The 27,025-nt window shown below is 46.3% G+C and overlaps 1 protein-coding gene across 3 annotated transcripts; it reads right to left on the bottom strand.

Moving 5' to 3' along the window:
* Nucleotides 1-2,058: 2,058 nt before the first annotated feature.
* Nucleotides 2,059-25,226, bottom strand: LOC117402006 (tetratricopeptide repeat protein 39A). Of its 3 annotated transcripts, none has more exons than XM_059007878.1 (18): nt 24,887-25,226; nt 19,426-19,527; nt 18,283-18,414; nt 16,513-16,577; nt 15,862-15,929; nt 14,806-14,870; nt 14,606-14,705; nt 13,754-13,819; nt 13,538-13,646; nt 12,501-12,568; nt 11,375-11,434; nt 9,596-9,757; nt 8,584-8,675; nt 7,369-7,489; nt 6,550-6,661; nt 6,056-6,170; nt 3,890-4,006; nt 2,059-3,185 (listed from the first exon to the last, which is right to left on the bottom strand). In XM_059007878.1, exons 2-18 carry the CDS (start codon nt 19,488-19,490, stop codon nt 3,083-3,085), a joined length of 1,620 nt encoding a protein of 539 aa, XP_058863861.1. In that variant the 5' UTR covers nt 19,491-19,527; nt 24,887-25,226; the 3' UTR covers nt 2,059-3,082. The 3 variants fall into 3 exon arrangements, with proteins under 3 accessions (XP_058863861.1, XP_058863862.1, XP_058863860.1); XM_059007879.1 differs by lacking the exon at nt 24,887-25,226 and adding an exon at nt 23,121-23,229; XM_059007877.1 differs by lacking the exon at nt 24,887-25,226 and adding an exon at nt 22,896-23,187 and having other exon boundaries at nt 2,060-3,185.
* Between the last annotated feature and the right edge of the window lie 1,799 nt (nt 25,227-27,025).

Genomic DNA, 27,025 nt, shown 5'->3' with positions numbered 1-27,025 from the left:
ATTTAGGTGATATTTTAGTTCACAGTAAACATAAAAGAATAATTGACAAAATAGGTTCTACGAACATGTGCACCAGTACATGTAAAGTGTGTAAATACATAGACAAAAGTAAAAATATAATTAAACATAAGAACACCACATATCCACTAAAAACTAATACCTACTGTAAAAATAGCAATGTTGTTTATGGAATAGCCTGTGAAAAATGTGATGAAATCAAATATGTTGGAGAGACTGGAACTACTTTATATAAAAGAATTCAGAACTAAATTCAGAATTTAGAAATAAAAAAATGAATGAACCAATAGTACAGCACTTCACCAGTCAGGGACATGACATAAATGATGTAAAGTTTGTAGTATTAGAACAGCTCAAATTAGACAATGCGACATATAGAAGAATAAAAGAAAGTAAATGGATAAATAGAGTGAACACGATTATGCCAGCGGGACTCAACAGAAAAGAATGAACTGATTAACTTCAATAAATATATAACATTTAAATAAACGAAATTCATTCAAGAGTTGTGCATGCTGATGCGCTGGGGAGGCCAAATCTAGACTGATCCTCAGAGCCAGCATCGCATGATATAATAAATATATAAGTTGATATAAAGTAGTGTTAATTAGAATTAATACAGATTCAAAGATAGAAGTAAAAATGACGTCACGATATATAGAACAGCATGACATCATGTAAGAATGAATCATGGATTTGAATGTAAACAATAACAAGTAGCTGTCATGCCGTCAAAAAACTATAAATACCTCCAATGTTTTGATTCAAACACAGGCTCCCTTGAGAAAGATATGGACAACATATCGAAACGTTGGGCATTAATATATAAATTTGAGCTTAATATATATAAATAGACATTAATGACGTTCTTAACGGGTTAATACATCTTTTCTTTCTTTATTTATTTATTTTTGCTGTTCGAATGGGCATAAACAATATCTGAAATGTATATTGCAACTAATATGAAACGGAATTAAATAATACATCAGGCGTCTAAAAGTTATTTACAAGTTGCCACGGTACCCGAATGCATGTGTAATTAACTGGAATTCATTGCTTTTCATGGCGTGAAATACTGAATTATATTTTACTCATAACTTAAAACAAAGACAAAAAAATAAAACACTCCGTTGCAGAATCTGTAGTAATGCTAACATCAATATGCTGTGGTACTTTTGTCTTCACGTTAAGTTTACATGTTTGCCCAATCATGTTTCTTTAAGTATTATTAGTTAAATCAGCAAACGGTGGGTCTGTTTTTCACATTCAAACTGTATATAAATCAGTACAGATAAATTAAACTATGGCTTCAGTGTCACAGTGTTGGTTTAGAAACATCAACATGCTCGTTTTTTTGAAGAGAAACGGTTTAATATATATTAAAAAAAATAATACAACACTGGATAACATGAATAAACAGTTGCAAAAATACTTCTTGCGTATTGTATGTTTACATTGGTTTTAAAACAACAAAGAGAAAGAAAAAAAAAGTTAAAAAAATAAAATAAAAATACAACAAACAATAAAAATATATAAGGATGTGAAATGACGTCACAAGTGGGCGGAGTTAGTAAACATTGCAGCCATTTCTGGAGCCCGTAGAGCACTCACAATGCTTTTTTTTTTTGCCCTGGCAAATGTTTATTGACATAATGAAGAATTAATAACATCCAGTCACTTTATATTAACGATATTTTGTATTGTTATTTAAAAAAACACTGGTATATCCTGGCGCTGCAACACAGCATCGCCGCATTGTATTCAGTACTGAGTGGGCTCCAGAAATGGCGCCTGTAATTGAGTGCTGAAGTGCATCACGGGATTGACTGTCCTGTCCTGCTTTATATTAGCCAGTCTGTCAGTCTCTGAGTTGCTGGCACCGCTGTGTTTGCTGTCAGCTCAGACACCGGGCTGTTCAAGCGAGTTCACATTTATGCTTCAGTCTCTTTAAAGCAGGGGTGCCCAATCCTGGTCCTGGCGGGCCGATGTCCCTCCTGGCTTTTGTTGCAACTGTGCCCTAAATTACTTAATTAGACCAATCAAGCCCTTATTAGAAGCCTAATTGGTCCAATTAATCAATTTAGTGTACAGTTTGAACAAAAACCAGGAGGGCATCGGCCCTCCAGGACCAGGATTGGGCACCCCTGCTTTAAGGTATAAAGTGGCTGCCGTTTGGGATTAAAACCCAGTTTGAACTCTGCTCCCAGTCCACCAGCTCTAACCACTGGGCCACACCAGCACCGAGTCACAGAGTAAAGTCACTCTACGTGGAAATGTAACGGACCATTTAAAAAAAAAGATATACTTTATAAAAATAATAATAATAATAATAATAATAATGACACAAGGCAGTGACAAAAGAGACTTTGGCGAATGTGGGAAAAACACACACACACAACCCCAACAATCAATCACAAATCCCTTTCCCTGAGGTTTCTCTCTGTTTGTGATGGGAGGGAGGGAGGGGCTACAGGATTTATTTGGTCTGATATTTTGGTTGAGTGATTTTACTGGACTGAAGACTGTCTCCGAGTGTGTGTAAGTGTCTGTGTGTGTGTCCCTCTGTGTGTGAGTGTGAGAGAGAGAGCGTGACTGTGTGAGTGTGAGAGAGTGTGAATGTGCCTCTGTGTGTGAGTTTGAGTGTGTGTGTGTGTGAGTGAGTGTTCACGTGTGTGTGAGTGTGTGTTCACGTGTGTGAGAGTGTGTTCACGTGTGTGAGTGTGTTCACGTGTGTGAGTGTGTGTTCACGTGTGTGTGAGTGTGTGTTTACGTGTGTTAGTGTGTGTTCATGTGTGTGTGAGTGTGTGTTTACGTGTGTGAGAGTGTGTGTTCACGTGTGTGAGTGTGTGTTCATGTGTGTGTGTGTGTGTTCACGTGTGTGTTCACGTGTGTGAGAGAGTGTGTGAGAGTGTGTGTTTACGTGTGTGAGAGTGTGTGTTCATGTGTGTGTGAGTGTGTGTGAGTGTGTGTGTGAGTGTGTGTTTACGTGTGTGAGAGTGTGTGTTCACGTGTGTGAGTGTGTGTTCATGTGTGTGTGTGTGTTCACGTGTGTGTTCACGTGTGTCTACAGGCTGTCGTTCTCCTCCGGCACGGCTTTCAGTCTGCTGAGCGCAGCGTGAATCCTGAACTGCGTGCGAGATTCCATCGAGTACTCCTTGTAGTTATGCCTGAAAAAAATACAACAGAAACACTGCTTATAGTTTATATATACATATACACACACACACACACGCACGCACACACATGCACAGCCAGAGAGCCAGACACACGCAAGCACACACACACACACACACGCACACACATGCACAGCCAGAGAGCCAGACACACGCAAGCACACACATACACGCACACACACACACGCACGCACGCACGCACGCACACACACACACGCACACACACACACACACACACACTCACACACACACACACACACGCACACACATGCACAGCCAGAGAGCCAGACACACGCAAGCACACACACACACACTCACACACACACACACACACGCACGCACGCACACACTGAGACACGCGTGCACACACTGAGACACACACACACACACTGAGACACACACACACACTGAGACCCTGTTCTCTGCTTATCGCCCCCACACTGCACTGGCTGTAATATAAGGGGGCGGAGCTCTTGATAATATTCCCTTGGTTGTTATTATCAGTCATGATAACACGCAGCTCGTTTGCACCTCTCTGAATATCACTTTGTGAAAAGCCGGTTCCTGCTCTTTGCATGTCAGGACTCCAGCGTTTGCACACACTGGAGCTGCTCAGCTTTCTTCAGCTCTTGTGAGCCTTTGTGAGAGCTGCCTGGAGCCTGCAGCAGGGGGCGCTGTCCGATTAGACGGGGACTCACTTGGCGCGCTGCAGAAGTCTGATCGCCTCTTCCTTGCGTCCCAGTCGAATGTACATCAGGCTCAGTTCCAGCAGAGCGTTGGGAACCAGATAGTCATCATGGTGAATATGCTTCTCACTGCCAGAGACAGACACACAGACAGACAGGCAGACAGACAGACAGGCAGACAGACAGACACACAGACAGACAGACAGACACACAGACACACAGACACACAGACAGACAGACAGACAGACAGACAGACACACAGACACACAGACAGACACACAGACACACAGACAGACAGTTACAGCACAGGCCGTTATGGGAGCCGTTGACCGAGCGCATTTTAATAACTGCTAACATGTTCTCCGGTCACTCCAGCTCAAGTGGACCGCATTCTGCGGAGATGTTTGCTTGTTTAATATCAGACTGTGGCTCGCTGCGCGTCTAACTGTACCCTGTGAAGCGTCCTGTCTGTGCATCTGTTTCATAACGCATGCACCTTCAGTTTTCTTTCAGAAGTTACGGGAGGGCAACTCCTGCAACATTTTGTACATCGTATTTATTGTACATATAGATCAGCAAAGAAACATATTGCACAGCGTTTCTGAACACATTTCTGAACACTGTGTGTGTGTCATTACATTATGCCATGCATATGAAAATATGAATGCATCTGACTCTTTAGTATTACTGACTTCAGGGGTATTAAGATGAATGTGCATCTATCTGAATATAACGTGTGTCTGACTGAACAGTGAAAAATGTGTAAAGAGATTGCAGATGTGCAGTGTAGAGTACCTGGTGCAGGTGTGCGTGCAGTGTAGAGTACCTGGTGCAGGTGTGCGTGCAGTGTGGGGTACCTGGTGCAGGTGTGTGTGCAGTGTAGAGTACCTGGTGCAGGTGTGCGTGCAGTGTAGAGTACCTAGTGCAGGTGTGCGTGCAGTGTAGAGTACCTGGTGCAGGAGTGCGTGCAGTGTAGAGTACCTGGTGCAGGAGTGCGTGCAGTGTAGAGTACCTAGTGCAGGTGTGTGTGCAGTGTAGAGTACCTGGTGCAGGTGTGCAGTGTAGAGTACCTGGTGCAGGTGTGCGTGCAGTGTAGAGTACCTGGTGCAGGTGTGTGTGCAGTGTGGGGTACCTGGTGCAGGTGTGTGTGCAGTGTAGAGTACCTGGTGCAGGTGTGCAGTGTAGAGTACCTGGTGCAGGTGTGTGTGCAGTGTAGAGTACCTGGTGCAGGTGTGCGTGCAGTGTAGAGTACCTAGTGCAGGTGTGTGTGCAGTGTAGAGTACCTGGTGCAGGAGTGCGTGCAGTGTAGAGTACCTGGTGCAGGAGTGCGTGCAGTGTAGAGTACCTAGTGCAGGTGTGTGTGCAGTGTAGAGTACCTGGTGCAGGTGTGCAGTGTAGAGTACCTGGTGCAGGTGTGCGTGCAGTGTAGAGTACCTGGTGCAGGTGTGTGTGCAGTGTGGGGTACCTGGTGCAGGTGTGCGTGCAGTGTAGAGTACCTGGTGCAGGTGTGTGTGCAGTGTGGGGTACCTGGTGCAGGTGTGCGTGCAGTGTAGAGTACCTGGTGCAGGTGTGTGTGCAGTGTGGGGTACCTGGTGCAGGTGTGTGTGCAGTGTGGGGTACCTGGTGCAGGTGTGTGTGCAGTGTGGAGTACCTGGTGCAGGTGTGTGTGCAGTGTAGAGTACCTGGTGCAGGTGTGCGTGCAGTGTAGAGTACCTGGTGCAGGTGTGTGTGCAGTGTGGGGTACCTGGTGCAGGTGTGCGTGCAGTGTAGAGTACCTGGTGCAGGTGTGTGTGCAGTGTAGAGTACCTGGTGCAGGTGTGCGTGCAGTGTAGAGTACCTGGTGCAGGTGTGTGTGCAGTGTGGGGTACCTGGTGCAGGTGTGCGTGCAGTGTAGAGTACCTGGTGCAGGTGTGTGTGCAGTGTAGAGTACCTGGTGCAGGTGTGTGTGCAGTGTAGAGTACCTGGTGCAGGTGTGTGTGCAGTGTGGGGTACCTGGTGCAGGTGTGTGTGCAGTGTGGGGTACCTGGTGCAGGTGTGTGTGCAGTGTAGAGTACCTGGTGCAGGTGTGTGTGCAGTGTGGGGTACCTGGTGCAGGTGTGTGTGCAGTGTGGGGTACCTGGTGCAGGTGTGTGTGCAGTGTGGGGTACCTGGAGCAGGTGTGTGTGCAGTGTGGGGTACCTGGAGCAGATGTGCATGAAGCAGGCCTCTGCCCTGTCGATCTGCCCCTGATTCCTGAAGCACAGGCCCTTCAGCAGGGTGATGACACAGCTGTCGTCACTCGAATACTCGTTCACTGCGGGGAGACACAAACACTCAGCCAGCTTCGATCAATGACCCTTTCCCCACCGCATGTTTGAATGACTCCAGCATCGCATGCTGTAGAAGCTGGTTTGAGTTCTGGAGCTGCTCTTCTTAGCTTCCAGCTGCCTGCCACAAACATACGCAACGCAGACTAGACCACCCAGTCTTTATTATATTCCATGAGTGCCCGAGCTTTGAAGTGGCAGGCCACTAGAGGGCGATCTCTCTCTCTCACGGTTACAGATAACCCTCAGGCTGACCCCAGCGACATCACAATTTCTTTAAAGCAGCTATCTATTACACAGCTCTCGCTCGCGGAGTTTCGAAAGAAACACCCGTCACAGTGACCGTGTTTTCGTGAGCGATGTTACCTGGGCCTTCGTGCAGCTTGAGTTCAGCCTCTAGCAGCGTCTCCATCACCCCTTGAGTCAGAGCCTCGTCCTTCTCAATCATCGCAAACCCGTTCCACATGTACATCATTTCCTGCAACACAGCGCCCCCTGTACATCACTCCCTGCGTTTACAAAGCAATTCTGTACCGTATCAGGTGTGTTTTAAAAATGGAATTACTGGGTATGCTTGCCCGTCCTCGAATGAAGGCAGGTTAATATCGATTTCATGACTTTATTACAGCGGCATGTTTCTAAGTGTTCAGTGGCTGCCTCTAATCAAGAGGGTGCTTACCTTCGTGTGTCACACACAGCAAGGAGTGGGCGACTTTTCTCCTCTCCTTTAAGAATTGATACCCGTTAAGACAGTCGTGTCTCTCAATCACACACTGAGACATCTCAGTAACATCGATTTCATTTCCGGAAGAGCCTCCTCTTTATTCGTGTAAACGCAGTCACGCAGAACGGAAAGCACATCCTGCAGAAAACACTTTATTTTTCATTCTAGCTTCAATAAAAAGATCAGTCGCTTATTAACACGCTCGTTAGTACGTTCCGCTGGTCAATGAAAAAAAAAAAGAGTCAGGCTGATTTCAAAGCCCATTTAGCCGTTTCACAGAGAAAAAAATTTGAAGGCGTTTCTGAGTTGTGAGTGAGAGACACGGGCAGGTATCAAATTCTTAAGGGAGAGTAAAGCACTGACATCCCAAGCTTGACTCTGTGACACACATGGCGAGCACCGCGGCCCCAGCGACGCGCTCTCTGGGCTCCGTCCGCGCTGGGACTGTCAGTCCGGCTCACCAGCACAGGGACCGGCAGCGTTCTCGGGGTGTCGCTGTTGTAGCGCCGGGCCTTGCGGATTGCAAACTTCTCGGTGGGGGGAGACTTCCCAGCGATCTTCTGCTTGTAGGAGGGCACCTGCCTGGGGGGGGGGGCGGGTTCAAAATGAGAGAGAGAGAGAGACGATCATCAGGGCATTACAGAGGGAGGGTGGGCTTGCTTCTCTGGCTCAGTGGTTGCGAGTCCTGCCTCTCCAATGCTAAGTGACTGCATTTTGTCTTTTTTTTTTAAATCTGCCATTTCAACTCATTTCAACTCTGCGAGCGCCCGATATTCAACACACACACACGCACGCACGCACGCACACACACACAGAGACACACGCACACAGAGACACACACACACATAGAGACACACGCACGCACGCACACACACACGCATGCACGCACGCACACACACACGCACGCACGCACGCACACACACACACACACACAGAGACAGACAGCAGTGTGGAGTAGTGGTTAGGGCTCTGGACTCTTGACCGGAGGGTCGTGGGTTCAATCCCAGGTGGGGGACACTGCTGCTGTACTCTTGAGCAAGGTACTTTACCTAGATTGCTCCAGTAAAAACCCAACTGTATAAATGGGTAATTGTATGTAAAAATAATGTGATATCTTGTAACAACTGTAAGTCGCCCTGGATAAGGGCGTCTGCTAAGAAATAAATAATAATAACACGCACACAGAAACACACACACAGACACACACACACACACAGACACACAGAAGAAGAAATGTAATTGACAAACTGAAAACTCATTATTTTATTAAATTAGCTGCAGCTCTTATTAAATATCTAAAACTGGTGAGTTTTCAGCTGATCGATGGCTTTGCTTCTTCATGAAGTATTTTTAGTGACTGATGAGAACCCTGCAGGACTCCTGACTCTCCCTGGATAGAGAGCTGTGCTCCGTTTCTGAATCCTCTGTACTCTCTCGCTCGCGCGCTCTCTTTCTGTACACATGAGCCACGGCAGAAAGGTGGGGCTGAGCACAGTGGAAAGGTCATATTATAAATGCCTTGAATCAACGTGAATTCCATTCCTAAACCTTACACTGGCACCTGAAGGGATGGCAAGTGCGTCGCCACAGAGGGGCAAAACGCAGGGGGAGTGTTCTGGAGCTTCCTGCCTGAAACACTGCATCTCTGAAGACAGACTGCAGGGGGCAGCACGTACCTGAAGAGCTCCACCTCATTGTCTCCAAAAGGGCGTTCCTCTCCCGGGGGTAACATGCTGAGGAAGGCAGCTTTCATGTACACGTACATGGCCTGAGGAGAGAAGAGATTATTGAGACAGAGATTATTACTGAAACACACTGAGATTATTACTGAAACACACAGAGATTATTACTGAAACACACTGAGATTATTACTGAAACACACTGAGATTATTATTAAACACACTGAGATTATTACTGAAACACACTGAGATTATTACTGAAACACACTGAGATTATTACTGAAACACACTGAGATTATTATTAAACACACTGAGATTATTACTGAAACACACAGAGATTATTACTGAAACACACTGAGATTATTATTAAACACAATGAGATTATTACTGAAACACACTGAGATTAGTATTAAACACACTGAGATTATTACTGAAACACTGAGATTATTACTGAAACACACTGAGATTATTATTAAACACACTGAGATTATTACTGAAACACACTGAGATTATTATTAAACACACTGATATTATTACTGAAACACTGAGATTATTACTGAAACACACTGAGATTAGTACTGAAACACACTGAGATTAGTATTAAACACACTGAGATTAGTATTGAAACACACTGAGGTTATTATTAAACACACTGAGGTTATTACTGAAACACACTGAGATTATTACTGAAACACACTGAGATTAGTACTGAAACACACTGAGATTAGTACTGAAACACACTGAGATTATTACTGAAACACACAGAGATTATTACTGAAACACACTGAGATTATTACTGAAACACACAGAGATTATTACTGAAACACACTGAGATTATTACTGAAACACACTGAGATTATTAGTATTAAACACACTGAGATTAGTATTAAACACACTGAGATTATTACTGAAACACACTGAGATTATTATTAAAACACACTGAGATTATTATGTGACCGTGGTAAAAGCTACAGCTGTCCTGAAACGCCCTGCCGGTCAGCGTGGATACCTTGGACCAGCGGCTCTCCTTGCTCAGCAGGTCTGCGTAGAAGTAAGCCATCTTCCAGACACGCTTGTAGGTGAAGCACCACATGAGCTCCCAGTAACACATGTGATGGAACTGCTTCCATGCCTGCTGGGCAGCACAGCCATCCTCGAAGAGAGAGATCGCCTGCAAGAGCAAATCAGAGAGCTGCATCAACACCACAATGAGAGAGCTGCATCAACACCACAATGAGAGAGCTGCATCAACACCACAATGAGAGAGCTGCATCAACACCACAATGAGAGAGCTGCATCAACACCACAATGAGAGAGCTGCATCAACACCACAATGAGAGAGCCGCATCAACACCACAATGAGAGAGCCGCATCAACACCACAATGAGAGAGCCGCATCAACACCACAATGAGAGAGCTGCATCAACGAGACAATGAGAGAGCCGCATCAACACCACAATGAGAGAGCTGCATCAACACCACAATGAGAGAGCCGCATCAACACCACAATGAGAGCCGCATCAACACCACAATGAGAGAGCTGCATCAACGAGACAATGAGAGAGCCGCGTCAACACCACAATGAGAGAGCTGCGTCAACGAGACAATGAGAGAGCCGCATCAACACCACAATGAGAGAGCTGCATCAACACCACAATGAGAGAGCTGCGTCAACGAGACAATGAGAGAGCCGCATCAACACCACAATGAGAGAGCTGCATCAACACCACAATGAGAGAGCTGCATCAACACCACAATGAGAGAGCTGCATCAACGAGACAATGAGAGAGCTGCATCAACACCACAATGAGAGAGCCGCATCAACACCACAATGAGAGAGCTGCATCAACACCACAATGAGAGAGCTGCGTCAACGAGACAATGAGAGAGCCGCATCAACACCACAATGAGAGAGCTGCATCAACGAGACAATGAGAGAGCCGCGTCAACACCACAATGAGAGAGCCGCATCAACACCACAATGAGAGAGCCGCATCAACACCACAATGAGAGAGCTGCATCAACACCACAATGAGAGAGCTGCATCAACACCACAATGAGAGAGCTGCATCAACACCACAATGAGAGAGCTGCATCAACAAGACAATGAGAGAGCCGCGTCAACACCACAATGAGAGAGCTGCGTCAACGAGACAATGAGAGAGCCGCATCAACACCACAATGAGAGAGCTGCATCAACACCACAATGAGAGCTGCATCAACACCACAATGAGAGAGCTGCATCAACACCACAATGAGAGAGCTGCGTCAACGAGACAATGAGAGAGCCGCATCAACACCACAATGAGAGAGCTGCATCAACACCACAATGAGAGAGCTGCATCAATGAGCCATCACAATCAGCACCCAGCGGCTCCAAAAAGCTCTGACCCTGACATTAGAGTTAATTTGTTTAGGCTTGACTTAGGATCACTGTGATTCTCATGATCGTTTTTAGACTATGATCGATAACTAAGGCTGTATTCCTGTGAAACGTACCCACTGCCAATTTCTGTAAGAACAGTGTAAACAGACAAAATAAACACAGCAAACATGTGTCTGATCAACACATCGCCTGTCACACTGCATTCAGGAAGCTGGCAGCCGGTTTAGCTTGCTTCCTGTAAATGACTGAACACACGCTGCACAGAGCTGCACCGTTTCTTTAAAATGTCTTTCAACGAAAAAAAGACACCAGCTGCATCGAAGAAAGATGGGCAGTCCGTCTGCTAAAGATCACAAACATCCACAGAAATTCCATTTAAAGAAACTCTCCCCTCAGCCTCACCTGGTTTATATTCCCCTTGATTTCTTCTATCCTGCCCGCGAAAAATAGGAATATCGCCCCCTGCAGAGAGAGAGAGAGCAATGCAAACGAGAGATTACTGATTAGCCGTTTTTAAATGATGTCTCAATCCTAAAATTCAAAGCGATGCAAAACGTTTGGCCATCGCTGTGCACACATATCACAGAAGGGTTCAAAAGCAAACCTTCCACCTGGATCCAGGATCACACACACACAGTGAACACTGCAGCATCAGCAATACTATCTCATGCACTCAGCACTGCGTTACTGGATCCAGGATCACACACACACACAGAACACTGCAGCATCAGCAATACTATCTCATGCACTCAGCACTGCGTTACTGGATCCAGGATCACACACACACACAGAACACTGCAGCATCAGCAATACTATCTCATGCACTCAGCATCGCGTTACTGGATCCAGGATCACACACACACAGAGAACACTGCAGCATCAGCAATACTATCTCATGCACTCAGCACTGCGTTACTGGATCCAGGATCACACACACACAGAGAACACTGCAGCATCAGCAATACTATCTCATGCCCTCAGCACCGCGTTACTGGATCCAGGATCACACACACACAGAGAACACTGCAGCATCAGCAATACTATCTCATGCACTCAGCACCGCGTTACTGGATCCAGGATCACACACACAGAGAACACTGCAGCATCAGCAATACTATCTCATGCACTCAGCACCGCGTTACTGGATCCAGGATCACACACACACAGAGAACACAGCAGCATCAGCAATACTATCTCATGCCCTCAGCACTGCGTTACTGCATCCAGGATCACACACACAGAGAACACTGCAGCATCAGCAATACTATCCGTGTTACTGGATCCTCAGCTATCACTATCCTTACACTGCTAATCTGTCATTGTAGATATAACTTGCTGTCATCATAACTTGTTGCATCCTAGTTCATATTGTATTCTAGTAGTATTATTATTTGCACTGACTGTAAACTGCACTGTATTTAAATATGAAGCTTGCACTGTAACCCTGTGCTGCCCTGGAACACCTGCGTGAGTTGCCTTGGATAAATAAATAATAATAATAATAATAATAATAATAATAATGCCTTACTTTGGGATAGCGGCTCAGGTATGGCTTGATTAAGCGCTCTGCCTCAGAGATGTCATCATCACCGGTCCCTGCAGTGAGAACAGAGACAGTGAGACAGGCTGGGGGGGGCACAGTGAGACAGGCTGGGGGGGCACAGTGAGACAGGCTGGGGGGGCACAGTGAGACAGGCTGGGGGTCACAGTGAGACAGGCTGGGGGGCACAGTGAGACAGGCTGGGGGTCACAGTGAGACAGGCTGGGGGGGCACAGTGAGACAGGCTGGGGGGGCACAGTGAGACAGGCTGGGGGGGCACAGTGAGACAGGCTGGGGGGGCACAGTGAGACAGGCTGGGGGGGCACAGTGAGACAGGCTGGGGGGGGCACAGTGAGACAGGCTGGGGGGGCACAGTGAGACAGGCTGGGGGTCACAGTGAGACAGGCTGGGGGGCACAGTGAGACAGGCTGGGGGGGCACAGTGAGACAGGCTGGGGGGCACAGTGAGACAGGCTGGGGGGGCACAGTGAGACAGGCTGGGGGGGCACAGTGAGACAGGCTGGGGGGGCACAGTGAGACAGGCTGGGGGCACAGTGAGACAGGCTGGGGGGGCACAGTGAGACAGGCTGGGGGGCACAGTGAGACAGGCTGGGGGGCACAGTGAGACAGGCTGGGGGGGCACAGTGAGACAGGCTGGGGGGGCACAGTGAGACAGGCTGGGGGGCACAGTGAGACAGGCTGGGGGGCACAGTGAGACAGGCTGGGGGGGCACAGTGAGACAGGCTGGGGGGGCACAGTGAGACAGGCTGGGGGGCACAGTGAGACAGGCTGGGGGGCACAGTGAGACAGGCTGGGGGGGCACAGTGAGACAGGCTGGGGGGGCACAGTGAGACAGGCTGGGGGGGCACAGTGAGACAGGCTGGGGGGGCACAGTGAGACAGGCTGGGGGGGCACAGTGAGACAGGCTGGGGGGGCACAGTGAGACAGGCTGGGGGTCACAGTGAGACAGGCTGGGGTGGCTGGCACGGGCGCTGCTGTGCTGTGCTGTGCTGTTCCGGTCCTTACCCAGGATGAAGGTGAGGAAGGTGTAGTAACACAGCAGCAGCATGGTACACAGCAGGGAGCGCAGGTTCAGAGAGGAGGCTCCTTCCTGAAGCTGAGCCAGACCGTACTCCTGCAAGACAGGAAACACACTCCGGTGAGCTCCGGAAACCAATCACTTTCACTCCTCCGCACACAGCAACAACCGTCACATGACAATCCTGCCAGAGGAAGGTTTACCTTGTCCCCAGAAAACCCTGCAAACTCCAGCAACTTCAATATCCGAGGAGGGAAGAGAGACAGGGTCTGGAAAAGAAAGGATCGAACCATTACACAACGGCAACAACACAAGCAGATGTTATTATTATTATTATTATTATTATTATTATTATTATTATTATTATTATTATTATTAGTAGTAGTAGTAGTATTGAGTCACTTAGCAGAAGTTTTTATCCAAAGTGACTTACAGAGACTAGGGGGGTGAGCTATGCATCATCAACAACTGCTGCTGCTGCTGCAGAGTCACTTCCAATAGGAGCTCGTTTGTTTTACGTCTCATCCGAAGGACGGAGCACAAGGAGGTTCAGTGACTTGCTCAGGGTCACACACACACACACACACACACACACACACACACACAGCGAGTCAGTGTCTGAGCTGGGATTTGAACCTCCTGGTATCGAGCCCCTTTCTCTAACCACCGCACCACCGAGCCTCTTGTGAAGATATGAAGATGTCATTTTATAGACGATCCAGCAGTAGGAGGTGCAATATTATTATTATTATTATTATTATTATTTATTTCTTAGCAGACGCCCTTATCCAGGGCAACTTACAATTGTTACAAGATATCACATTATTTTCACATACAATTACCCATTTATACAGTTGGGTTTTTACTGGAGCAATCTAGGTAAAGTACCTTGCTCAAGGGTACAGCAGCAGTGTCCCCCACCTGGGATTGAACCCACGACCCTCCGATCAAGAGTCCAGAGCCCTCACCACTACTCCACACTGCTGCCCACAGTAGCTGGCAACAGCTGAGCCGGGTGACGTAAACAACCTGGACCTGCAACAAAGCCTACTCACCAGGTTGAACGCGCCGATCCCCAGCGACACCCCCCCTTCTAGATGGCTGTGGTTCGGTCCTTTGTGGAAGTCGTGGGACTGAGTGAACTGATGGAGCTCTCTGTAAGACAGGTTAGCTGATAAGCAGGTGCTGTGTTACTCAGTGTTACTCAGTGTTACTCAGTGTTACTCAACATGTTTTTTCTCTGCAGTTCACCTACTTGTAAATCATGTAGCTGCTGCGGACCTTCATCCCTCCTTTGAGAAAACTCACCATGCTTTCATCCTTCAACGAAAAAAAATACAAGATTTGAAAAGCATCTAAGAAAGGCTTTATTTTATTCCAGCGCACTCTTTTTATAAAATGTTATTTCATTCAAATTTTGCAGTAAAATATACAGTTGATTTACAGCTCTGGCCAAAAGTTTTGCATCACCCTATAAAATGAACTCGCTTCGCTTCATGCAGTCGAACGAAACCTGGTGAATAATGTTAACATAAGAACATAAGAAAGTTTCCAAACGAGAGGAGGCCCCATTCAGCCCATCTTGCTCGTTTGGTTGTTAGTAGCTTATTGATCCCAGAATCTCATCAAGCAGCTTCTTGAAGGATCCCAGGGTGTCAGCTTCAACAACATTACTGGGGAGTTGGTTCCAGACCCTCATAATTCTCTGTGTAAAAAAGTGCCTCCTATTTTCTGTTCTGAATGCCCCTTTATCTAATCTCCATTTGTGACCCCTGGTCCTTGTTTCTTTTTTCAGGTCAAAGAAGTCCCCTGGGTCGACATTGTCTATACCTTTTAGGATTCTGAATGTTTGAATCAGATCACCGCGTAGTCTTCTTTGTTCAAGACTGAATAGATTCAATTCTTTTAGCCTGTCTGCATACGACATGCCTTTTAAACCCGGGATAATTCTGGTTGCTCTTCTTTGCACTCTTTCTAGAGCAGCAATATCCTTTTTGTAACGAGGTGACCAGAACTGAACACAATATTCTAGGTGAGGTCTTACTAATGCATTGTAAGTAATGTTAAAACTCTACAATGCATTAGTAAGACCTCACACACCGCTTTCTCAATATAGAAACATGAAATACGACTGTACTGCTATTATGGCTTCAGGTAGACTTTTGCGATATCATTTTGTAGTGTCTCTGATAGCATGCGGTGAAATAAAAGCTCTGAATTATGTTGAGATAGTTGTTTTTTTAAATGATGCCTCAATCCTATAGCTCTGTTCTCAAGGCACAGGCTGTCAGTTTGTGAAGCTCTGGTTTACCTGCAGGAAAGTGAGGGCAGCTCTCTGAAGCAAACACTCTGCATAGCAAGCCTCAGCGTGGAGCTCATCTGGAAAGAAACACAGAGACCGGCACACTGCTTGGTTTGCAAAATGAATATATCAGGAATATTATTGAAATGACCGGGAGTCCTGGTAATCTCATCACAGCATGAGGCATTCTCACCCGAGTGTTTCAGACCCATGATAAAATCTGCATTGATCAGTTTCTATCAGTACGGTTCAGTAGCAGCATGTGCGAATTATTTATTATTATTATTTATTTCTTAGCAGACGCCCTTATCCAGGGCGACTTACACTTGTTACAAGTTATCACATTATTTTTTACATACAATTCCCCATTTATACAGTTGGGTTTTTACTGGAGCAATCTAGGTAAAGTACCTTGCTCAAGGGTACAGCAGCAGTGTCCCTCACCTGGGATTGAACCCACGACCCTCCGGTCAAGAGTCCAGAGCCCTAACCACTACTCCACACTGATGCCCTGAATGATACAGGATGTGTAATACAGGCCATGGTATCTTCCAGGATCAGATGGGACAGCTTCTACTGTGTCTTTACAGAACCACAGCACCTCCTGAATGATTTTATTGTGCTCGTGTTTTGAGTCTTTTTTCTTTCACTTCTACGAACCTTCAGTGAAACCCTCTCCAGTGGGTTTGGACATCTTGCCAACCACCGTCAACTTCTTCCGAAACCTGGAATCAAAACAACATGTCCATGAACAGAACAAACACAGAGGACAGCACTGCCAGCAGCACTGAGACACGCTGCGTGTGCTCTGCTCAAGACACATGAAGCATGGACGTGTGACAGACACGCACACAGACAGACAGGCAGACAGACAGACACACACACAGACAGACAGACAGACACGCAGATAGACAGACACACACAGACAGACAGACAGACAGACAGACAGACAGACAGACAGACAGACAGACACACACAGACAGACACGCACACAGACAGACAGGCAGACAGACAGACAGACAGACAGATAGACAGACACGCAGATAGACAGACACACACAGACAGACAGACACACAGACAGACAGATGTACAGACAGATAGACAGACACGCAGATAGACAGACACACACAGACAGACAGACACACAGACAGACACACAGATGTACAGACAGGCAGACAGACAGATGTACAGACAGATAGACAGACACGCAGATAGACAGACACACACAGACAGACAGACACACAGACAGACAGACAGACAGACAGACAGACAGACACACACAGACAGACACGCACACAGACAGACAGGCAGACAGACAGACAGACAGACAGATAGACAGACACGCAGATAGACAGACACACACAGACAGACAGACACACAGACAGACAGATGTACAGACAGATAGACAGACACGCAGATAGACAGACACACACAGACAGACAGACACACAGACAGACACACAGATGTACAGACAGGCAGACAGACAGATGTACAGACAGATAGACAGACACGCAGATAGACAGACACACACAGACAGACAGACACACAGACAGACAGACAGACAGATGTACAGACAGATAGACAGACACGCAGATAGACAGACACACACAGACAGACAGACACACAGACAGACACACAGATGTACAGACAGGCAGACAGACAGACACACAGACAGATGTACAGACAGACAGACAGACAAGCAGGACAGATGTACAGACAGACAGACAGACACACAGGACAGACGTACAGACAGACACGCAGGTGTACAAACAGACAGACAGACACTCGGTTAGACAGACAGACAGCCGTACAGACAGACACGCAGATGTACAGACAGACAGACAGACACACAGGACAGATGTACAGACAGACACGCAGGTGTACAAACAGACAGACAGACACTCGGATAGACAGACAGACAGACAGCCGTACAGACAGACACGCAGATGTACAGACAGACAGACGTCTGAAGCTTATCTCGACAGAAACCCGCACCCACGCAGCTCACTTCAACTGCATCTAAACTGAAGGAGCAGTTTGGACAATATGCCTAATGGTGCAGGCACAGCTGTGGCCAAAACTTTAGCATCACCTAGAATTTCAGGATTGAGACATAATTAAAAATAATCACAATATATGAACATAATCTAGATACTTTAATTAACATCATATCATCAAAAGAAACTCCAAAATGATTATACCAAGTTTTTCGTGAAGTATATGGAAAACTACAAAGCGTTGCGTGTAATTCAATATGTTAAGGTCACATTATCCTGCAGGTTTCATTCGCCTCTATGAAGCACACTGAGTTCACTCTATATAGAGGGTGATGCTGAACTTTTGGCCAGAGCTGTAGGTCGGTGTGACTGAGGATCCGTACTGAAAACAGCTTTCTCCTCTCAGGGGTCTCTGAACCCCTCTCTGCCTCACCTGTGACACACCGCCTGGGCCCCCTTCATGGTGCTGCCTGCGTTGATGATGTCATCGTGCTCAAACGTCATCATGGCCCGCATCTCCACGATGGTAGCGTGGATGAGCGCGTGGTACATGCTGTCACTAATCCTGCGGGAAAGAAGAGAGGAGAGGCGAGCGTGCCACAGCAAGAAGACTCTGTGTAGCACTGCGATCCATTACTGGTTTTACTGGAATAAACAGACACCTGAGCTAGCTCCCTGTGCACGCTGTGGCTCATCAAACAATGAACTCCACAGCACTGAATAACTGCCAAAGCGATTCCATGCCAGATCTCTCCACACTTTGCCTTCATGTTTAAATTCATGTTGCTGCTACATTCAAAATGTTTGTCTCCAGGGTGTCTTGTCTAACTTTGCCGCTGGTACATGACAGCTTCACAGATCAGACCCCCTTTTTGTTTTTTGTATATAACTCCACCCCTTCTGCAGCTCTCTCTGTACAGCGGCTCCCTTTTTTCTGACTTGGCAGTTTTTGCACATGGGAAATGTTTTCAGAGGGATCGGCACACTAAAAGAAACTCAAGTGAGAATAAAGATGGATGAACTGAAACACAGAGAAGCGTGCTGTAGCAGGCGGCTCCACTCTGTGGATTAATAATTACACAGGGCTGTCTCAGTTCTGTACGCCAGCGCTGGAGAAAGGTAGACTCTCTGATAAACCCTTATTTGCATCTTGTTTAACACAGTGCAGGCAGAGAGGGGATTCCTGCCCTGGGTGTCTCCTGAGTAAACAGGACTGTATCCTGGTGCAGCACAGACAGCTCCCCATTCAGAGACGCCCTGCAATTCACACTCAGATCAGAGATCAAAACTCGCATATTTCACTGAGAGAGCTGGGTTCATACAGCTGTGGATAAAGGTTTAGCATCACCTAGAGATTTAGCATTGAGACAAAATTAAAATATATATATATATATATGCTCTTATATATGAACATAATTTAGATCTTTTATTTCACATCATGTAAGCTACAAAACGATATCGCTAAAAAGAATATCTGGATGCCATAATAGCAGTACAGTAGTATTTCATGTGATGGTGCAGGTGTGTGTGTTAAAGATGCTGGTGACTGTGCGGGCAGGGTGGTGACGGGACTCACTGGGGTCGCAGTTTATCCAGACTCTCCTCAAACTTGTTGTTGAGAAAGAGATCCAGGGCTTCCATGCACTCCTTCAAGCATGTCTCCAGGTCTCCGGGGGCGCTGAGGACAGAAACACAGAAGAAACACTGGAATCATAGGAACTGGAGGAAAGCAGAGCTCCCAATCCAGCTCTCCCAATCCAGCTCTCCCAATCCAGCTCTCCCAATCCAGCTCTCCCAATCCAGCACTCCCAATCCAGCTCTCCCAATCCAGCTCTCCCAATCCAGCACTCCCAATCCAGCACTCCCAATCCAGCACTCCCAATCCAGCACTCCCAATCCAGCACTCCCAATCCAGCTCTCCCATCCAGCTCTCCCAATCCAGCTCTCCCAATCCAGCACTCCCATCCAGCTCTCCCAATCCAGCACTCCCAATCCAGCTCTCCCAATCCAGCTCTCCCAATCCAGCTCTCCCAATCCAGGCAGTGCACACCGCACCCTTCTTTAAACACAGAGCAGGCTCGCTGTCACTCCTCTCACCCAGACACTGCAAACGCCTCCCATTGAGCCACCCCAGGGACAAACAGCTGGGAAATCTAAGTTAGCATATGAAGTAAATCATAATTTACAGAAAATAGAGCATGCTAGTGGGGGTGAAACCTTAATATCGGGGTGAGTTAATTAGTTGTGAAGCAAAGATATCAGAAATAGACACTTGTATGTGTATACTTTTTTATATCTATTATTTAACGGGGGACCAAATTCTACAGCACAAAAGTTGTAATATTTTACATATTATTTTGTAATATTTTACAAAAGTTGTAATATTTTACATATTTTGTAATATTTTACAAAAGTTGTATTATTTTACGTATTATTTTGTAATATTTTACAAAAGTTGTAATATTTTTCTTTTTTGCTGAAAAGTTCTAAAAACGTCATCATTTATTATTTAACGTGGCTGAAGTTGGCTTCTCATTTGCTTGGTATTCAATCCAAGTGTCAAACTTTCAGAATTAGTTTGAGAAATGTGGAATATTTCAGATGAAAAATGTGGCATCCCCCTGTAATAAAATCTGGGGGTACCCCTAGAGAATTAAAACGACCTGTACCAGCATAACTCGAGCCCCTGAACACATCTGGTATAGTACTAGAATCCTATTACGTTCAGAAAATCTATAAGGCAGGGGATACAAAATATTTCAGCTTCCCTGGTGCTGTGAAAAACAAAACCTGATTTAATATCTCAGCATTTCTTTAGTTCTTACTGCTTTACAAATTTGTTTTTTTCCCAAATAAATGAATTTTTTAACATTTACAGAATTGCAGCTTTTTAAAAGGTAGGATTACCTTTTAATTTCTATGGTCTACATACAGTGATCATGTGATCGTGCTCATTACCCACATTGTGGTGTTTGATAACGATGTCACAATGTCAATAACGATGATACAGTAATCTGGTTCCCTGGTTACTATCTGACCACCTCTCCCGATAGCATGAGGGAGACTTGTCCAGCTCACGTCACAACTCCACAAACTCAGGAAACCCTGGAAACGCTGCTGTTGTTTTTTTTAGCCAGCTCGTGTTGCGCCTCAACTGGAGTTTTGGAAAGTCCCAGCTAACCCGGGAGCACTGGAGTGCAGTGGAGCTGGCTTGACCTTGGGAACGAGGTGTCAGTGAGCCAGTCTCGCTGTGCACAGCTCCAGCTCTCCTCATGTCAGGCACGGGTGCCATGAACGCATTCTCAAGCTGCTGCTTCAGGAGCACATGCAGGCTGTCCTTGTAACGTCTTGCTGGCTTGCTGAAGGAAGGCAGGCTGGATTCAGCCCCGATCCCCAGCCAGCTCCTTACATCGCCTCAGCAAGGCAGAGAGTTCAAAGGGACGCCCCTTCAGGAGAGCACAGTGTTTGGAAACGATGCAACGGGATCCTGAAAACTGGCCCTTGTTTTAAAAAAACATTTTCAAGAAGAAAACAGAAATTATAAACAAATGAATCCCTGGTTTATACTGTCCTTCTCGCTCTGCTGAGGGACAGCAATGTAAAAGCTGCTTGTATTAAAAGGGTCGTCGCTCCGGCTGACACGGGGAACACCTTTAAATACGACCCTGGTCTTGGTTGGACCGCGTGCTAGAAAGGACAGAAAAACTAAAACAAGATAAAGTCAAGAGGCAGGGGGAGGTTAAACGACTGTTGCTCTCATTTTGACGTGTGCATTACACAAATAAATATTTTAAAAAAATAAAGAAAAACTCTTGTTTTTGTATTATTTGAAGTCTGCCTTGAATTGTTAAGCAGCGTCCCGTTGGTCTTTCATCTGGTTAATTGCAACGCTGTTATGTTGAGATCATTAGAGATCTCGGGGCAGCTCTGTGAAGAACAGCGAGCGTTTGCAGTGATGTGTTGGAATTGATCACAAGGGAACTGGGAACTGACTTTTTTAAAATTGGGATTGTAAAACAGGATCTGATTCCCCATCCTGGTCTTATCAATACCACGTCTTTCTCATAACAGTGACGCACTGCACACCTGCACAGTATCACACCTGATCCAACACAGTTAGAGTTTACAGGTTACTGGAGGTTACTTGGGGCGGAGTTAGAACCTCAGCTTACCCAATCCTGACCCTGCACAGCAATGCAAGAGTACCTTCGAGGCAAACCACGCCTCCTCTGGGCTCCACCCCGCAGTCACAAACCACGCCTCCTCTGGGCTCCACCCCGCAGTCACAAACCACGCCTCCTCTGGGCTCCACCCCGCAGTCACAAACCACGCCTCCTCTGGGCTCCACCCCGCAGTCACAAACCACGCCTCCTCTGGGCTCCACCCCGCAGTCACAAACCACGCTTCCTCTGGGCTCCACCCCGCAGTCACAAACCACGCCTCCTCTGGGCTCCACCCCGCAGTCATAAACCACGCCTCCTCTGGGCTCCACCCCGCAGTCATAAACCACGCCTCCTCTGGGCTCCACCCCGCAGTCATAAACCACGCCTCCTCTGGGCTCCACCCCGCAGTCACAAACCACGCCTTTTTTTACTTCTCAAGTACGTTTTTCTAAATATATATTTTTTTGGTCAGGGTTAATCGAATGCTTGGAGAGTCTGTTTGAAAAGTTTTTTTGAATCAAATTAACAGCCGTACTGTGAACGTGACACGTCGTGTCAGCACTTACAAAATGTAACCCGTATGTTGACCTGCAAATTCAACATATTTAATAATAAACATATTTGAGCTCAAAGAGCCAGCTGCCCAACGTTTCGATATGTTGTACAGATCTTTCTCAAGGGAGCCCGTTTTTGAATCAAAACATTGGAGGTGTTTATAGGTTTTTTGACGGCGTGACAACTACTTCTAATAATAAACAAATATAAAAATTTAAAAAAACACACACAAATGATATTGACTGTGCGCCGGCATGCGCGCAAACAGCATAGAGACAACTTCAAACCCCAAACTAACCTGACCTCGCCCGCATACCGACACACTCACCTGTCTCTGGCAGCGCACTCTTGGGTGGAGAACATTTTTCTCAAATGCAACCTCGAGTTTAGTCGTTTCAAAGATATGGTTCCTTTTTTTTTAAATATATCTAAACCCCCGAATATGCTGGGAATTGGAAAACCCAGCAAATGCGGATAACCAACCGCTCCTTTCCCTGCGTTCAGAGTAGCGTCCAGGCAGCCTTTTCAAATCCACCTGCTGCTCAAACCTCACCTGCAGCGGCGCTTCAGGAATGTCACTAACCGCACTGGAACAGCCAAGACGATACCGCGCCGGGGCCGCGCCGGGGGGGGCGCGACGGGACAACGGAACAGCGCTTTCAGTCGCCCTGGCAACGGCTTCCTTGCAAACACCGCGGCCTTTTATCAGAGTTTCTTTTTTAAAGTCAATATTTTCTTCCGGTGACGTCCGCCTTTTTGTTTTTGTTTACAACAGATATTTTATTTTTTTACTCTCATCATCATCATCATAATATCAACCGGAAGTGTGTTAAAATTATTATTATTTATTTCTTAGCAGACGCCCTTATCCAGGGCGACTTACAATTGTTACAAGACATCACATTATTTTTACATACAATTCCCCATTTATACAGTTGGGTTTTTACTGGAGCAATCTAGGTAAAGTACCTTGCTCAAGGGTACAGCAGCAGTGTCCCTCCACCTGGGACTGAACCCACAACCCTCCGGTCAAGAGTCCAGAGCCCCTAACCACTACTCCACACTGCTGCCCGTACATGAAAGAGAGGGCTTGGGTTTTGAAATTACTTTTTTTGTGAGTTGAAATTACTTTTAAAACAATGTAAACAATAATAACATATACAGCAGAGACAGGTAGAGCTTTGTATTAAAGAAGACAGAATCGCCTCTCAAACACAAGAATAAGAAAATAAATAACTGAACCAATGGTTCAACGCTCAATAAACGTTATAATTATATTACACATCAAGTCGCGCAAGGCTCGTCTGTGTGTCTCTCTGGTTTCACCGCGATCTGAGGCGCGATATTTGCGAGTCAAATGAGATAAACTCCAGTCCACAACAGCGCTCTTCAGCTGTGGTCAAAGGTTTTGCATCACATTCAAGGGCTGAATATAATTTAGATATTTTATTCACACCACTGTAATCAAAGAAACGACAAAATGATATCGCAAAACGTCTACCGAAAGCCATAACCGCAGTGCAGTAATATTTCATGTTAGATTTCAGCAGTGTGGAGTAGTGGTTAGGAGCTCTGGACTCTTGACCGGAGGGTCGTGGGTTCAATCCCAGGTGGGGGACACCGCTGCTGTACCCTTGAGCAAGGTACTTTACCTAGATTGCTCCAGTAAAAACCCAACTCTATAAATGGGTATGTAAAAATAATGTGATATCTTGTAACAAATTAAGTCGCCCTGGATAAGGGCATCTGCTAAGAAATACATAATAATAATAGATTTCGTAATCTCACGTGTTTTCAATGTGTCAGTTTTTTGTTATGTAAATCGGACAACTAGAAAGCAGCGTGTAATTCAATACGCTAACGTAACAGTATTAAGTTTCGTTCCACTTTATGAAGCAGAATTAGTTAGGTCTATAGCAGGGGTGCACAATTCCGGTCCTGGAGGGCCGGTGTCCTCCTGGCTTTTGTTCCAACCTTGCCCTAAATTACTTAATTGGACCAATTATTACCAATTATTGGTCTAATTAAGTAATTTAGAACACAGTTGGAACAAAAGCCAGGAGGGATCCGGCCCTCCAGGACTGGAATTGTGCACCCCTGGTCTATAGGATGCTGCAAAACTTTTGACCACTTTTTTATTTATTTTTCCCCTCGCATGCAGTAAAACTACTCCTTGGAATAACTCTAACTAGCACGCCTTCCTTATATATTGACACACGGAACGGAACTGCCAACATTGAAACCCTCAAGATAAACAATGCTAATTACACAGGCAGGTCTGACTGTATCGCATTACGAGAAACCCTGTGGGTTACTTACTACTATGAAATCTGCTGTGTGCATTGAGGAGAACCCGACTGTTAATACAGGGGTCTTTTTAGCAAGGGGTTACCCCTTCAAATCTGGGGGTAACAACTGGAGATGCGCTGTGCAGCGGAGTTCGGTCCGGGTGGAACTATATGGAACATCGGAGCAATGGGCCGAGGGGAACTATAACAGGCGCGCACAACTACTGTGCTGCTGAGGTAGGGTTTGCCTGAGCTCCTGTCAAACTCATTATAAGCCGCTCATGTTAATTAATGTTACCCTGCCCGATAATTGCAGCCACTGTAGCTTTCACACACTCAATCTCAACCCCGTGCATTATTAGCAACAGATCCAGTTCTGCCACCCAATTCCGTTTTGCTAAATAAAAAAAAAACTCGATTTTAAATCTCGCACCCAAGTTGCTGTAGAATATTGACAGTTGTGCGATTAAAAAGTATAGCGTACAGAAAACTACTGAGTGTCTGTGTGTCAGTGTCTGTCTGTCTGTGTGTCAGTGTGTGTGTCTCTGTCTCTGTGTTTCAGTGTCTGTGTGTGTCAGTGTGTCTGCGTCTGTGTTTCAGTGTCTGTGTGTCTGTGTGTGTGTCTGTCTGTGTGTGTCTCTGCGTCTGTTTCAGTGTCTGTGTGTGTGTCTGTCTGTGTGTCAGTGTGTGTGTCTCTGCGTCTGTGTGTGTCTGTCTGTGTCTCTGCGTCTGTGTTTCAGTGTCTGTGTGTGTGTCTGTCTGTGTGTGTCAGTGTCAGTGTGTCTCTGCGTCTGTGTTTGTGTCTGTGTGTGTGTCTGTCTCTGCGTCTGTGTGTGTCTGTCTGTGTCTCTGCGTCTGTGTTTCAGTGTCTGTGTGTGTCAGTGTGTCTCTGCGTCTGTGTTTCAGTGTCTGTGTGTGTCAGTGTGTCTCTGCGTCTGTGTTTCAGTGTCTGTGTGTCTGTCTGTCTGTGTGTCAGTGTGTGTGTCTCTGTGTCTGTGTGTGTCAGTGTGTCTCTGCGTCTGTGTGTGTGTCTGTCTGTGTGTCAGTGTGTGTGTCTCTGCGTCTGTGTGTGTCTGTCTGTGTCTCTGCGTCTGTGTTTCAGTGTCTGTGTGTTTAAGTGTCTGTTTCAGTGCTGTGTGTCAGTGTGTGTCTGTCTCTGTGTGTCAGACAGTGTGTGTGTCTGACTCTGGGTGCATGTGTCAGTGTGTTTCAGTGTCAGTGTTTCAGTGTCTGTCTGTGTCAGTGTCTGTCTGTCTCTGTGTTTCAGTGTCTGTCAGTGTGTGTCTGTCTGTCAGACAGTTTGTGTGTCTGTCTCTGTGGGTTCATGTGTCAGTGTGTGTGTTTCACTGTGTGCGTGTGTCAGTGTGTGTGCGTGTGTCTGTCTCTGTGTGTGCGTGTGTCAGTGTGTGTGTGTGTGTTTACAGCTTTCGTGTGTTTTATTGTATTATTATTACAAAGTGTTTTGGTTTTGTGTTAAGTAGACAGCACGGGTTTAATCAGCACCGTGATTAATTCGCGCTGTTGTTATGTAACGCAATACCCGCCATTGATCTCGAGTTCCATGGCTACAAACAGGCCTGCTTATTGTTCAGTGCTTGTTCTGTCAGGGAAGTCCTGGAGGCCGGTGACTTCCTTTATAAACAGCAGCTTCACAAAGACATGCTGAGCACAGGCGGGCTCAGACTTGTGTGCAACGTGTCCGGTTACAGAGCGGGCTGCAGAAGGAACCAGCCCCCAGTTTGATACTGGGAACGAGACGAGATTGAGCTGCAGGTGAAAACCGTGCTCAAGTTCAGTTTGACAACCTGCGCTCCGCTGTCTAAGTCACGCGTGGATCGGACGGCCGGATCAGGTCATCACAGTCCACGTTTAATTCGCACGTCGCTTGCTGGGGCTCCAGCTAGACTCTACTACAGCTTGAAAATGAATTCCCAGTAACTTCTATGGGAAACCATTCAGGTTAGAGACCATCACTTTGAAAACAGCCCCGCTGGTACCAGTAAAAGACTCGGCCACTTGATTCCTTCCAGGATTTCCTGCAACTCCCCCAGGCTTGAGAGCAGTGAATAACCTCTAGCAGGCAAGTTCCATCAATCAATCAATCCCAGTCCTGGAGGGCCAGGATTCCACTCCAGGTTTGTGTGACAGCTTCAATGAGATCATGAACGAC

Source organism: Acipenser ruthenus, chromosome 36, assembly GCF_902713425.1.
Source record: "Acipenser ruthenus chromosome 36, fAciRut3.2 maternal haplotype, whole genome shotgun sequence".
Classification (NCBI taxonomy): Eukaryota; Metazoa; Chordata; class Actinopteri; order Acipenseriformes; family Acipenseridae; genus Acipenser; species Acipenser ruthenus.
Note: the sequence above shows the minus strand (reverse complement) of the source record. Positions and strands in the feature narration are given on the sequence as shown.